Source organism: Haplochromis burtoni, unplaced genomic scaffold (genome assembly GCF_018398535.1).
Source record: "Haplochromis burtoni strain Fernald_Lab_line unplaced genomic scaffold, NCSU_Asbu1 Contig_286, whole genome shotgun sequence".
Classification (NCBI taxonomy): Eukaryota; Metazoa; Chordata; class Actinopteri; order Cichliformes; family Cichlidae; genus Haplochromis; species Haplochromis burtoni.
The window spans coordinates 262,280-277,728 of NW_024582647.1; the positions used below are offsets into that span (position 1 = coordinate 262,280).

A 15,449-nucleotide genomic window follows, 5' to 3' on the forward strand; every position below is an offset into this window, starting at 1 on the left:
AGCTGAGACAGGCTCCAGCGCCCCTCGTGACCCTGAAAAAGGATAAGTGGAAGCGGATGGATGGATCAGGTATGTTTGGGTAGAGATTTTTAAAAACTTATGTCTAATAATATGTGTAATATAAAAATCTTTACATACATAAGCATCACTGGCTGATGTAGATGAGAGGAGTTTTTATTATCTAACATTTTAAATCTATGGCTATCCGGTTATTTCATAAGTAAAATAAATAAATAAAACCAAAGTCAGCAAAACTGATGAAGTGTTTTATGACCACCTGTCAAATACAGTAAAACAAGACTAAATAAGATAATACAAAATTATTTAAATACTGGTACCTGTAGTTTGTTTGCTGAAACACTGTGCTAAACCACTGATAGAAAAAAAAATAGTACTATGTAGTTATATGTGTAATATTTATAGTATTAATGCGTATTTCTAATGTTTGAAACCTAGCACCTTGAGGCGACTGTTGTTGTGTTTTGGCGCTATATAAATAAAATTTTATTGAAAAATTGAATTGAATTGTCTGAAACCATAGATAATATCAAAAATGTTTTTTTAATCATGCCAAATCTATAACCTCAGTCAAAATGCAAAGTACTGAGAGGAGGCAACACACTCTTTTACTGACATTCTACCCCAACACTAACTAGACTCCAATGAATGTAAAGAACACCATGTCCCAGATAATTTTTATTGGGTAATAAGGACTGTGAACAATGAAAACATGAGAAAGTTTTGATTTTTTTTAACACCATCAGAAAAGGGAACATTGGACCTCCTATGCACACACCTGGTTTGAAGGTTTAAGAGTACAGAAAAGAAAAATACGTCTTATAGTAAACATTGGTCTCAACAATGTACACTACCAATAATATTCCGATGAGTTCATCTTTTTTTTTTTCTTTTTTTTTCTTCTTTTTTTTAAATCAGACATAAATTAGCAATGTGTGGATCAAAGTTAAATAACATTAACACCCAGCTCAGGTGATGCTTCCATCATTTGGATCCATATCATATACAATATCTATATCTGTACAGGCTGAAAAACTCAAGAAAATATGTGTCTCAAAACATATTAATGTAGGGCAAGTGTACAGAGCTTTAAGGAGGACATCACACTAAAAGAGAGATATGGTACCTGGAAAAAACTGTGTGCAGATCTTTTTTTTAAGTGGCATATAAACCGTCACTCTATGAATTAAGTGGAAAATTAAATTATGTAAAGCAGTGTTTTAATGCTTCACTCTACAAAGGATGTTTAGCCAGCTGAAAATATATTGCCTGTTGAAAGCACACTCCTGCTGCTGGATGAGTCGTCACATTGACGATGGGGTCTTCTTCAACTTTTTACGATGAGAGCTAAGAGGGTTTTCACATATCCTTAGGTAATGAAATGAGCTCTATCTATGGAACAGCACATAAACCCTGGGTCCTGGTAAAGATTAGAAATTTAACAAAGTGGGAGATGAAGATTTGAATATTTAATGTGAGACCTGAGCCTCACTCCTGAAAGTCAATGGAGATCAAAATTTGTTTCAGTTTAAGACATTCGGATGAGATGAGGTTTTGGAGGTAAATGCTTCCACACAGCAGACTTTTTTTCCCCTTCCAAAAGTAGGGAACCTTGAGTTAATACAGAAGACTGCTACATCGATATCTGAAATGTGACTAATAGGACTGCTGTGCATGTCCATGCCTGCTGTGCTGCTTGCTTGGAGCTCCGATGTTAATCATTCCAAGTAAAGAAAGAACATATTAAAAAAAAAAAAAAAAAAAAAAAACCTGCAATATATAAATACAGAATTCAGACAGCTCTGGTGGAAGAGGCAAGTGAAGGGTCAATTCTGGTCTGTCGAGTAATTTGACAGAGGGAAAAAGTGATAACTTGTGTATGATGTTGCCCTCAGGAGAAGAAACCTGCTAAGTGTTTTATGGAATGGAAGATTCGTGTTCAGTTTGTAAGTCACATAGGCAACAAAATGAACCGAGCCACAGAACTTGCAAATTTAGGATACATCAACACTGAAGTTTCAATTTTCTATTCCTGAGACATTTATAGCATATACAAGGCTTCCAGGACACATCGACACCACGTGGTCACCGGTGCTGATGTACTTTAACTTGTTTGTAAAGACCGATTTATGCTTTCTCTGTCTGAGGTCCAGTGTTGGGTAATGTTACTTCTAAAAGTAACTTGTTATATTGCATAATTACAGCATTAACAACTGAAAACTAATTACCTTTAGAATATTTCTGCATTCAAAAAAATAAACCTTTCTATTTGAATGTAGTCTGGGTACACTAGTTATACATCTAGGAGTGTAATCTACTGTAACTCTGAATGTAGCTGATAGTGGCAGCTTGTGCTCTACCACATAACCAGAAACACACCTCATTTCCCTCAGAGTGACGGGTTATTGCAGGTGCTTCTTCAAAATGTGAACAGTAGTTCTCTAATGCCTCTGTGGTGTACTGGTTAACACCTTCACTTTACATGGAAGAGGAGCTACAAACACAGCCAGGGGGTCACAAGCTACTCCTAGTGCTGGTCCTCAGCTCGGATAAATCGGGTGTAAAATGTACTGCTTTGGGAATGGATAAGGGGCAGCTGAAAGTACCCAACTCTAATATGTGACTTTGCACTTTACAACACGATACACCCAACACTGCTGAAGGACTGATGTAGGGTTATATCTGTAGGCCATATAAAAGATGGATGAGCAAACATGAGGGGGCAAAGGCTGCGGGTCCATATGTACTCCTGGTCCTGTAACAGTGTATGGGAAAATACCTAGGTGAGGGCCGAGGGTCAAACACTTTCCTGATGAGTTTATGTTTTCAGTCACTCATTTTGGGTCATATTTAGTCCTAAATTTGAGAAAGCAGGATTATCTGAGATATGCTCATTGATTAACAACAAGTTGGCAGCCAATAAGTGTGTGATTTGTCCGATCCACACCGCACACCCAGCTTTAAAACATCAAGATGAAGATGGCCAAAAAGCCTCATCTCGAGGCTTCAAAACGGGTGGCATGACTGACCGTGTCAATTTTTTATACAGGCTATGCTTGAACCATAACTGATAGTTCTACTTTGTCCTCCCGACAGCAACAAAGAAAGGAGCCTGGTTCATTGTCTTTACTGGATGACATAAACAAGTCCAGAAACTTAAACTGTAGACGCCCGCATAAACAAGGAAAGCGGCCCAAACATCCAATGAAAGACATCAAAAATGAAATACTCGTAAATCACAAACGAACTGAATTGTCCTCAGAATTAAGAGTTCATGCTGTCTGCACCGTGAAAAACAAACACACCGTTGCTGTAAGTTCTGGATTTCCACAAAACTGTGAGCATGTTTGAGTACATTAAATGAGAGTATAACACGCCTAAAACGCAAACTCCCATAAAATCCTCCATTTGGTAGTTTTGCGTTCACACCTCCACCAGAATTGTCCTTTCCTCATGAAATCTCAGCCTGCACCAGCTTTAACAACACTTTTGAGCCAAACAGGCAGCAGAAACTGTTACCCAGGCCCGGACAGATGTGGTGTTGAGGCAACCTTTGGATCATGGGGCCTCCGTTTGCTTCCAAATGAACTCTGGTGGCAGCCTGTGCTGTGAAAGCAAACTGATTTCTATCAAGCCTATCTACTGAGCATCAATGCTAAAGAAAGCTGCAAGTCTAAACCCTTTGATATAACATGTTGTGCTTGTGTCCTAATCCATGTGAATCTGTATGCTTGATTAGAAAGTGGGTGTAACAAACCAGCTACACTCATCTTTCTCTCCATTGTGGGTACTGACATTCAGGATGCAGGATGACATTCAACAAAATAAAAAAAACAGAAGCCCATTCCAGCAGACCAGAACTAAACGGCAACAATGAATCATATTGTTCCACTCATATCGGACAAAATGAACTGAACTACAAGCATGAAAGTGACCTTTTTTGAGAAATCAGGAAACTGGAAAAACCACCATCACTGTAGCTGTTGTAAAAGCCTTGAGTTTTATGCATTCTCCAAGAACTGAATTTATTTTAATGATAGCAAATTATTCCTCCTTTTTCACTGGAGCTCCTGGGAACCCCATAGGAGCCCTCAGGAGGTCCCCGATTCCACTTCTAGTAAGCCAACTCAGGCAGAGGCCACGTCCTGGGAGTCCTCCTTATTAGGCTGATAAATATCAGACAGCAAAGTGGCCAGAGTCCTTAGTTGCGGTTTGCTGTCGCTCTCAGTAGTATGTGCACCAGTTACTATAATCGCTGGGCATCAGTCCACCGGTGATAAGCAGAATTAGGTCTACAAACCACCAGATTCCCAGGCCTCCCAGAGTGAGCAGCTTCCCAACCGCAGTCCCTGTGTGGCCCAGGCAGAAACGATCAACCCCGAAACAGCCCAAGAAGAAGGAATACAGCAGTGTGGTGATGAAGTAGTGTCCAGTGTATCTGTAAAACACATGGCAAGAATTTAGATGAGTTGCAAAATGTATTTCATTTACACACCTGGACCTCAGCCAGGTTCCAAAGTTGGAAAGAGTTTAAATCGGCATCAGTTCACTTTATTTCAGGTTGCAGCAAGTTACTGACATTTCACAGAGTCTGGTTACGACAATCTCATCCTTTGTGAATGCCCCATATGGCTCAAGAAGGTAATAAACAAACACATAAACAGATATATATTTTAATCATAATAATTAAACAAGCCACAAGATTAAAAAGAAAAGGTGTAGACAACCTGCAGTTGTGATCTACAAGGAGCGGACAGAATAAAAGAAACACCTGCTCTGTATTGTATAATTGGTGGACGGAGGCACGGGGGAAACTGAGCATTTGAGCCTGGTTCATCCGAAGCCTGGGAGGCAGCACAGTCTTTGTACAGGTGCTGCTTTGATTGTGCCCGTTCACTGCAAATGTCTGATGTCTATGCAGTTACTATAGAGATTAGCCTGATGTGCTCATGAATGCTGTGTGTGATGTGAAGTTATGAGGGCAAAAAGAAGTTGTGATCCTATGGCTAAACATTGCCATCTAGTGGTGAGCCTATGCTTTGTCACTGTGGAAAAGGTCTTTAAAGCACAAATGCGTTCCTCTATAAAAGATCCATGAGAGCAACTTGATTTTGAATTGCTAAAATCCTTCCTGTGGAGAAAATTACTGAAGAGGCAAGGTGGATCATATTCATTTTGAAAATAATGTATACATCAAGAAGTGACCATATCTGGGTGAGATTGTGGAGTTCTGACTAATAAGGTAATGAATATGTGCAGGATCCACAAACTACATAACATACAGACACGTACAGCTGCTAATAGACTAGTACACCAATTTCACTGACCAAAACCACAGCACAAACATCTACTACAGAGCAGACCATGTTATTTGTCAGACAACACTACCACAACAACCAGCTGGTCTGTGCAAAGTCAGGCAGAGTGCACATGAGGAAATAAATAACTACACATATGTATCGATACATATGTGTAGTATCGGTCAGGCTCTGAAGCAAGGTTATTATCGTTAACGAAAACTAACAAAATAACGAAAACTAGAAGTGAAAAAACATTTTCGTTAACGGAAATAAAAATAAAAACAAAAAAAGGAAAACTAACTAAAACTGTAATGAGTGTTCACAAAACTAACTAAAATTAACTGAATTTATAGCAAAAATGTGTTTAGTTTTCGTTGATGTGTGTGTGTCATACAATAGTCAAGGGTGAAAATGAAGTTTAGTTTCCAGATTTTTTTCTTGCTGTCTCATTATGCCAGCAGGTGGCAGTACGTTAGTCGAGTCGTCTGTGTTGCTGCTCCGTCCACGCGCAGAATCATGTCAGGAAAAGTCGGGAGAAAGCGCCAGAGTCCAATTTGGGATTACTTTGAATATGACTGTGTTTTGGATAAAGCAAGTGTCTTGTAGTGGAAAGAGACAAATTATGAGGGACATTTCTAAAGGGAAAAAAATCCCACAAACCTTAAAGTGCACTTGAAAAGCTCACACAAGAAGGCTAACCTAGCTTACCTTGAGAAGGGAGCACACTCAACCCTCATCCCCAGAAAACAGAAGCTAACCCCAGGCAAGGCAGCGTGATGCATCCCGAGACAACAGGACGGGGATATCTACATAACTGTGTGAGTCAATTGCCTTCAAAAAGTTTATCAATTCACTTGAACCAAAATTACGAACACCCGGTGCTGCAAGAGTTAATAGTCTCATTGGGGCCAAGATATACATTTTATAGTTGCCTGGTATCAATGGTTGTTCATCTGCCTATTTATTTATTTATTTAAAGGTAACGTGAGTTGTCTGTCTCTGCGTGTTAGCCCTGCGACAGACAGGCGACCTGTCCAGGGTGCAGGGTATGGTAGCTGGAATAGCAACATACCCAAGGATAAGCAGAAGAGCATGACTGATATGATGAAACTGGGATTTTGTTACACTTAATTATTGCAAACACAACTAAAACTATAACTGAAACTAATCAAAACTAAACTGAAACTAAGGATTTTCAAAAAAATAAAAACTAAATTAAACTAGCAAACGATTGGTAAAAAACTAATTAAAACTGATATAAAATTGAAAATCTGAAGTCAAAACTAAATAAAAATAAAAACTAATGAAAATTGCAAAACTATTAAAACCCTGCTCTGAAGTCTATGGCTATCGACTCAATTTTGGAGTCAGCCTCAAGTGGCCATTAGAAGAAAATGCCCTTTTTGGTCCTTGTGTACTGGCTTCATTTTTCAGGTCCATAGGTTACTGCTTGGTTTCAGCGGCCGCAAGATGATGACAAATACACACCAATAAATAAATACATATATGCATACATACATTTTTAAAAAGTTCATTAAAAGCCCGAGAAACACAACAAAGGTCTCAAGACACCGTTTAATTCTGTGTAAACAACTGTTATTCCAGGCACAGAGTGAGTCATCCTCTAGTGGAAGGTCAGGGGTTTGAATCACGGCTTGAATTTCAGTCTGAATGTCAATATATTCTTGGACAGGATACTGAACTCCAAATTGCCCCGATGTATCCGTGGTGGTGTGTGATGTTCTGTAGGAACGTCTTTGTGAATGTAGCCTGTAGTGTAAGACTGCGCAATTCAATTTCTAGAACAATAATTTTAAATTAGTCAGAATGTTATCTAAAACAAATGTTGAATTTCAAAGCTTCACAGCTAGAAGATCTCTAAAGGGGCAAAGAACGATATAAATATATGCTTTTCATGCCACACTATCAAGATATTGGCGCTAAGGGTCAGGTTGTTCACTGAGAGATAACTTAGAGCTGCAGATAATAAATATTACATTACACCTTCAAAATACGATTTTGGTTAGAGCTGTAACTAACTGTTATTTATCAACTGTGAATCTGTCATTTTAAGATGCCGCAAGTTTAATCATGATCATAAATAACCCAAAGAGTTCATAATGTGAAAAAGAAAAACATTCTCTTATGAGAGGCTGAAGGAAATGGCTGTGGTAGTTTCTGAAAAAAATCTGACTTCAAATTAGGTGCCAATTCACTTCCTGTCTGTCAGCTGATTAATTAGATGTTTCATCTCTGATTTGGACATATGAAGGTGTGTGAATAGCATGTTAATCATTCCTTAGAGTCTGACAGAAAGAGATCATGCCTGATCAGTGGCTTGAAGTCTAATTTAAATAACAATTTGAGGCTCCAGTCCTGGCTTCAACACCACCGCACAGCTGCTAAGAAATCGTAATCTTCTGATAATGTTAATCCTAGCTAGGTACTGAGGTCATGCCATTGTGTGTCAATTTCCTTCTGTCTGTCAGAAACTAAAGGCCAGCCAGACCTTATCACCCAGATAGCAGAAATGAAGTCAATTGATTTTTTGCAACGCTACAACCTTTCAGGTGCTGCAAACACCTTCAAGTCTTACATTTTCAAATGGAGCCTCTTAGTCATACAAAAACATCAGTCTAGCACAACCATCATCCCTGGCTCTGGCTTCTCTCATAGCCCCTTTCCATTAGTAGTTTGATTGGCTGAACTTGTTTTCCATTTCAATAGAGTACCACCTAATGTGCGCAGGGTCGTTATAGCAACACGGGCGAATATCCCATTATGCCATGTATGAGTTTTTGTCAGATTCTGGGACGACGGTGTTGTTTTTTGTGCAGCCAATTCCCTCGTTGCCGGGTTTCAAAAAGGGCGGGTTTTTTTGGGTTTTTTTGTGTGTCCCGTTTGGATCTTTAGCCATCAGAATTGTTGTCTTAAGGCCAAGAAAGATGCCAAGTGGATTTCTTTTACCAAGTGGATCATCATGGCCTTGCCATATTGGTCCATTTGATTGACCTTTATTATAATTATGAACTTATTTTATTTTCGGTTGCTACAAATAGGACAGACATGACTGGGAGGATAGGACCGGGAGAAAGAATGAAAGAAAGAGAGGGAGAGAAAGAAAACCAAAGGGGAGAAGAGACGGTGAGAAAGGGGGGAAGAAAGAAAGAAAAACAAACAAAACACCTGGATCACCTGTATGGAGAAAAAAAACAGAAGAGAAAGCAAACAACAAAAAGAGCAACAAAGTAAAAAACAGCACCATCACAATAAACTAGCTAGCAGTCGATAACAGTAGATACTAAATATTAAACGATATTGTGCAGCACGCAAGATAGACAGCGCACAATGTGTTTTGAGGCAGCAGCCAAGAAAGGTGTAGTCCGCGTCTGTGAACACCCGTGTGTAAACCCGTGTGTACACCTGTGTGCATACCTGTGTGGATCAGCATGCTTGTATTCCAAAGGTTTCTCCATGTAACGATCTGCTAGGGAGTGTGAGGAGCCATAGCCCCATCCCGCAGGCTATGAAGTAGGTATGGAGGAGATCCAGGCCCCAGATATCCAGAGGCCCCAGAGTACAAGGACCCGAGGAGGACCACCAAAAGGGGGGGAACCGTGCCACCCTCCTGGGAAGAGCTGAGTAGAGCCCCAAACGAGAGGTCACCCAGCAGCTATAGAGCAGAGGCCAGAGGGGGTTGCAGTGGCGTGCCTGCGGGCTCTGCCGGCAGCCAGCTGTGCCAGAGAGGACCGAGCTTCAGGCCCAGAGGCCAGAGGCCTGAGGGCATCCCACCCCCCGGAAGGGGCCCAGCCGGGCCACAGGCGCCAGGCCCCGCCAATCGGCCACCAGGAGTGAGCCGGTACATACATGAGCGCCCAGCCCCAGACGACAAAAAGGGCGGTTTTGATTTTTGTGAGGGAGACACTCTCATGGCTCGGGTGATGCCACTGACTAGTCAATCTTTGGTATACAGTAAGTTGACATTTTTGGATCCCTTGGAGCCCCAGCAGAGTTCAAATCAAATCAAAATTTATTCATATAGCACATTTAAAAACAACAATGTCAGTCAAAGTGCTTCACAAATTAAGAGCAAGTAAAGTAATTTACCAACAATGAGACAACAGCAACACAAGACAAACATAGAAAAAAAAAAAAAGTACTGCAAAAATATGTTACTTTTCTGAAAAGTAATGCAGTACATTACTTATTAATTACTCACTAAAGAAAACAATTTATTACACTACTCGTTACATTACTTTCATGATACTCTGAAACATGACCTCCAATGCATTGGGACTAGAACCATCTGAGAAGCTTCACTGTGATCGCCACTGTATAAAGATATACGTGTAGAAGTGGAGGCTACAATGATATAAGCCTGACTGCTCATCACTGTCTGTGGGAGATCAGCTGGTACGGGGTCAAGAACCAAAGTTGTGTTAGCAGCATAATGATGTCATTTCTGTCCTGGATGCAGTTTGCACTTTACCACAGGGCTGTTGTCCATTAAGGCAATAAAATAAAAGTAATGAATAAGAGTAAAAAGTTCAGTAAAGCAAGTAATAAATGTCCTTATCACAACTCATCAAAAGTTTGAGCATTTATTGTAGGAAAAGCGCACAGGAACAAACACGATTTTGATGTTTGTTCAGGTTTTTTTTGTCCCCGCCTGTGATGGCTGCCCTTATAGCCACACAGTGGTAATATCCACCATGTTAGTGTAGAGGCTTATACATAACATTGCATTCACATTTGTCTGTCTTTAAATATAGGAATTAATTTACAGGACAATAAAAAACTGGTTTTGGTTTTGAATTAATTCACATATCCACATAACACTGCATTCTAAAATAAGTGCGCACATTTTAGTTTACACTGTTATGTATGATTAATCTTTTGTTTTCTGAGTTACCTTAGTTGAAGCTGTTCCAGTCCCTTAATTAAGGAGCCAAGAGGTGGAAAAGGGGCGGAGCGAGCTTCAAAGGAAGACTGCAAATTGGTTCATGCCATAACTCGGGATCATGGGGGGGGAATTGGAGTTCATTATGTTAGGTTTAGTTAGGTTTTGTGTGTTTTACCCCTTCTCGTGTTTTTTGTGGGCTGATCAGCCACTATTTAAGTTTAAGCTTTGTCACGTTAAGTTAGGTCAGTTTGTTTGAGTTATCAGTAGTGTTGTCAACTTTAAGTAGAGTTCTGTTATTTTGACCTATTTTATGGGCCCAAGATTTTGATTCTTTTTGCACGAGTTAACCAATTATGTTTTTTGGGTTAAATAAAAAAAATCATTTTTTTGGACTTTAACCTGTGCCTAAGTTTCCTTCACTGCGCAGTCCAGATAGATACCTATAACACTAGTTCACCTTTGGTTCTAAGATGTTACCCAACCATTTGCTACTAGCTAGGACTGCAGCTCCACAGATTGCACAGTCCTTCTTGCTCAGTGTTATAGAAAGAAAGTTTGGTTCTGCATACACTGACTAGTATGTAGTTTGTATCAGCGTAAACTAGCACAACTACCCACAGAGGATAGGCTAACCATGTTCTGTACAGGAGTTGTTAGATGTTAGCCAGTAAGGAAAGAAGCCTGCTGCTGTAGAGCTGCCAGCATCATCTACACTCAGCAAACCAATGTAGAACGCTTTCACAGTAAGAGGTAGCACACATTTCAGTGGTATTTCAAATAAAAACGGGTTATTGAAAAATGAAATTAATGGTTTCAGTTTCAAATGGCTCACAAGTGAATCACTGCAAAGATAATTTTAACCTCATCTGTTAGGTAAACAGTGAAAATTGAGCAAACAGTGTTTTCTTGGTTATGTTAAGAGTGTTGTATTTTTTTTGTCCCACTTAGGTGCCAAGGAAATTAGTCAGCAGGAACATCTATGCTTTTGACACAGATTCTGTCTTAATCTGTCCGCTTGTTTATTTTCCACATAAACCTTTCACAATAAAGCTCAAGATCCTGTTGCAAAAAAAAAAAAAGAATCATGTGAAAGAGTATGCAGAGTATTTACGGATGAGAAGCAAAAAAGAGCCGCCAGGTGCTAAAAGATAAACCTTAGACTCAAACATTAGAACAGGCTTTTCCCCGCAGCATGCTGTGTAATAAATACTCACAAAGAAAACGGCAGCTGTTACAACTTATGTCTAAAAATGCATCGTTTCATGCATCGGTTAAAACACTTGACTCCAGGTACATGACGCCCAGCTGGAAACACTTCACGCAAGTCGAGCTGCCCGAGATTCACAGAATTTACAGAAAATGTTAAATTTTTGTGATTTATATCGTTATCGGGACGATAGATGTCTTATATTGGGATATGAGATTTTGGTCATATCGCACAGCCCTAGGTGTAAATATCAAAAACTATGACCATATGTGAGAACTCTACAGTAGAGTAAAACTAGGAAAAAAAAATCTACAGATAGGGGAAACTCAGGAGCAGCCATTTATATATTTAAACACATGCTACCCATGTACGGACTACAAACTACTGCACAACACCCTGGCAATCATGTGCTGAAACTGGTCACAAACAAGGTGATGCAACGATAACCTCCTCGTGACTGCTTTGGTCGCTACTAGATTTCCACTAAAACCCATAGTTTACATGAAAGACACTGACTTGTCAGGAGGGGCAAGTCAGGAAAGGCATCCAGCGTACAAATCAAGCCAAACATGCAGATTAACAAGAATGACATTCATATACTGGATTGCCCTGGGTTAAAAATGACTCCCTCGCATGCTGCTGCCAAACAGGGTTCCAGTGCAATGTACTTCTGACTAGGGCTGGGTGATATGGCCTAAAATCCATATCACGGTATAATTTGAAGCATGTGCGGTAACGATATATATCGCGATATATTCTTTTCTTCTGTACAACGTATTTTACACACTATAAGGCACACTTAAAATCCTTTAATTTTCTCAAAAATCGACAGTGTGCCTTATGTATGAATTCTGGTTGTGCTTACTGACCTGAAACCGATTTTATGCAGCACACGGCGCGCAGCAATCTGTCAAAAAATGTTCTAGTACGACTTTGGTAAGCTAAACATGATATGCCATGTTCTGACTGAGAGATTTCTGAAAAAATTAAAACGCACAGCTCTGCTATTACTTCCAACATAAATGAAGAGAGAAAACTAAACAGCAGTGATGTTTGTAGAATTACTGAAGTTGGACTAGCTGGTGTATAATGATGTCCTACGTGATTGCTAGCAAAACAGCTACATTAGCATAACATTAGCACAGTGAAGCTGAAGGATGAACGCTAACATTTTTCCATTTGATAAAAGTTAACGTAGGGTTTCTGGTGGTTAGGGACAAATGCAACTGCATGGCAGGATGCTATAAACGGACCAAACTTCAGTCAGGAGGACAACTGAGATAATCCATTCACAATACGAGGTTAGTCATTAACATACTGCAAGAACATGGGAATAGAGCAGCTGCGAGAGAATTTAGCATTAATGAATCAATGGTACGGAAGTGGAGGAAGCAAAGTTTTTGGCTTTCCCCATATTCCAAAAGTGCGTCGTCTCTTTGCTACTACTGTCGCCCGGCATAATTTGCAGATGATATTGTTTGCAGCCGCTCCAATGCTTTCGACCAAAACAGGCGCCGCTTGGTGACACCATCAACATGTGCTATCGCGGTAGAGCGGTATAGTCAAAATCTCTACCGTTGGCCAAATTTATATCGTTTCTACCGTATACCGTTTATACCGCCTACTTCTGACCTAACAACACCGTCAGACAAAACACCCAAACACAAGCTACAAATTCATAGAATCATCTCAACAGGACAAGGCTCAGCTGTACATCTGCATCTAAAGGATAAAGGTCACTCTTTCCAGAATGCCAATGTTCGCATTTTGGACAGAGAAGTAAGGTTTGAGAGAAGTAAAGGAGCCTCATATAGAAGCTATGAGCCACCTACAGTGCAGTCTTAAGATCCCTTTTCTGGCATTTTGACCCCACTCATAACTTGCTTCAGGCGACCTTAATAGCTCACATGATGGCGGGGTGTGGCAATGTCTCACAGAGGTTTGACTCATTGGACCTGGAGACAAAAATGACATCCTTTTAAATACTTTGGCTCATTTGACAACTCACATGCTCAACAGTAGGTCAATAGTAGTCAACAACCCTTCAGAGACCATCTCCAAAGGGGTGCAACCATACTAAGAGTTAAGTAGCTGGCCCGCTCAGCTTGTTGTTTTAGATCTGAAGAAGCCTGTTGGATGAGAGGTGAAAACTCTTCATAAACCTGAAGTGCAGCGGCCTTCGTTTTTCAAGTTCTCAAGACTACCATGACCTGGATAACTAAAAACCTGGACAGACATTCTTTTCAACATACATACTGTAAATCAAAGCCCAAGTGATTCATGTGTTCTGGTGTAATGGAAATACTGAGCAAAGCAGCTGATTCATGTTTACATTCACTGAACAACAATCTGTTTGTTCTACATATTTTGGATGCATATGGAAACAGAGGCAATGTTTGAACATTTAAATATGATGCAGATCCACTCTAAAATGAACCCAGAGAACTTAAGATGGTTTTATATGAGGTAACAGCTGTTTATCCAGTGTGGCATCTCTTACTTGATGCAGGGTACATTCTCTCTGAGGAACTCTCTGGGTCCGGCACATTCTATATCATCGAGTGCAGTGCAGAAAACCCGTGTGTGGTTCACCTCTTTTTGGGTCTGGCCACCCCACTAGGTAGAGATAAAAGGCGCAAAGTCAGACATGTTCTCGATTACTCAACACTAACTAACAGTACAATGTCCTAAACACCAACAATACCTACCCCGATGCAACCAACATGTTCCATCTCCTGATAGGCAGTGTAGTTGCCCGCGTGATCCACAGGGTCTTGACAGTAGATGAATTCCTCCGGTCTTCACCACACATTGAATTTAGAAAGAAAGCAAAAGACACAGAGGTATAGTTCAAAGAAACTACGGTGTGTAGTCAAGCCAAACTGAAATGTGTAAAGACAGCCCGAGTTTTGAAGATATTATATTGTAATCTATGAACAAATGTTTTTCTAACCAAAAATAAGTTTGGGAGGGGAAATGCGGTGCTTCCAGTTCAGTGTTACTGGTGCGTAAGTAGGTATGAATTGACATATTTATAAACGTAGTCCTGTGTCAGTTTAGAGTTAGCATTGCCCAATGCTAACATGCTAATAGCTACTTCCAGTTAACAGCATCTGAGTTACTTACAGATAACTGCAGAGGACAACGGGTGACGGAGGTTTGTACTCGAGATCCGTATAGTTTGCACTGTCGGGCGGTTCGCTGGAGGGGAGCAAAGTAGAAACCGGACCGGGAGAAGAAGCAGGAGTCTCCGTTGTCGTCGAATTTTGCGAGTGGATTCCTTCCAAACATTGTAACAATATGGCCGTTAATAGCAGCAGGAACTGTCCGCACATCAGAATATAGCTGACCGAAATCATTGTCAACTCCAAACACTACTAAGCTATTCCTCAAAGCTGTTCATGGTAACATTTGGCTAGCCACATTCAGCTAAAGATGTTTGTTTGGATCTTGTCAGATCTCGATGGCCGTCTCGTGTGAATGGCGTCATCAATGAGCGTCGGAGATGAAAGTCGTTTCCGTTGAGCTCCTTTTTTTAAAAATCAAATTGGCTTCGTGTATATCCTGATATCCTAATATGATAATATTAAGAATGTCTTGATTGTACGATATAGCTTTAGGTAGTTTATGCACAAATGTTTCTATGTCACTATATATATATATATATATATATATATATATATATTATATATAATTAATATATATATATATAGTATATATATATATTATTATATATATATAAAAACATAATGACAGAGATACAACAATGAGTTGCATCTGTAAAACACAGCGGAGGCTCTGTCGTGGTTTGGCTCTCTATTTCGGCCTGTGGTGTAGGGGACCATGTCAAAATTGATGGAACACTGAAGGGATCCCAAACACACTGCAGATGCAGTAAAAACATACATGGATAGAGCAGGCTCATCATGACAGATCCAAGTCAGAATTTTCATTTGGGTGCTCCTCAACTCGTATCTGGGTCATTCTTACTATTCGGTGCCATTTGAGTCCTAATGACATA

At 40.0% G+C, this 15,449-nt stretch overlaps 1 protein-coding gene across 1 annotated transcript; it reads right to left on the reverse strand.

Annotated features, from left to right (window-relative positions):
• Nucleotides 1-683: 683 nt before the first annotated feature.
• Nucleotides 684-14,930, reverse strand: tm2d2 (TM2 domain containing 2). The gene is made up of 4 exons (XM_005940111.3): nucleotides 14,555-14,930; nucleotides 14,137-14,227; nucleotides 13,929-14,044; nucleotides 684-4,456 (listed from the first exon to the last, which is right to left on the reverse strand). The coding sequence occupies exons 1-4, from the start codon at nucleotides 14,785-14,787 to the stop codon at nucleotides 4,243-4,245; spliced, it is 654 nt and encodes a 217-aa protein (XP_005940173.1). The 5' UTR covers nucleotides 14,788-14,930; the 3' UTR covers nucleotides 684-4,242.
• Nucleotides 14,931-15,449: the final 519 nt, after the last annotated feature.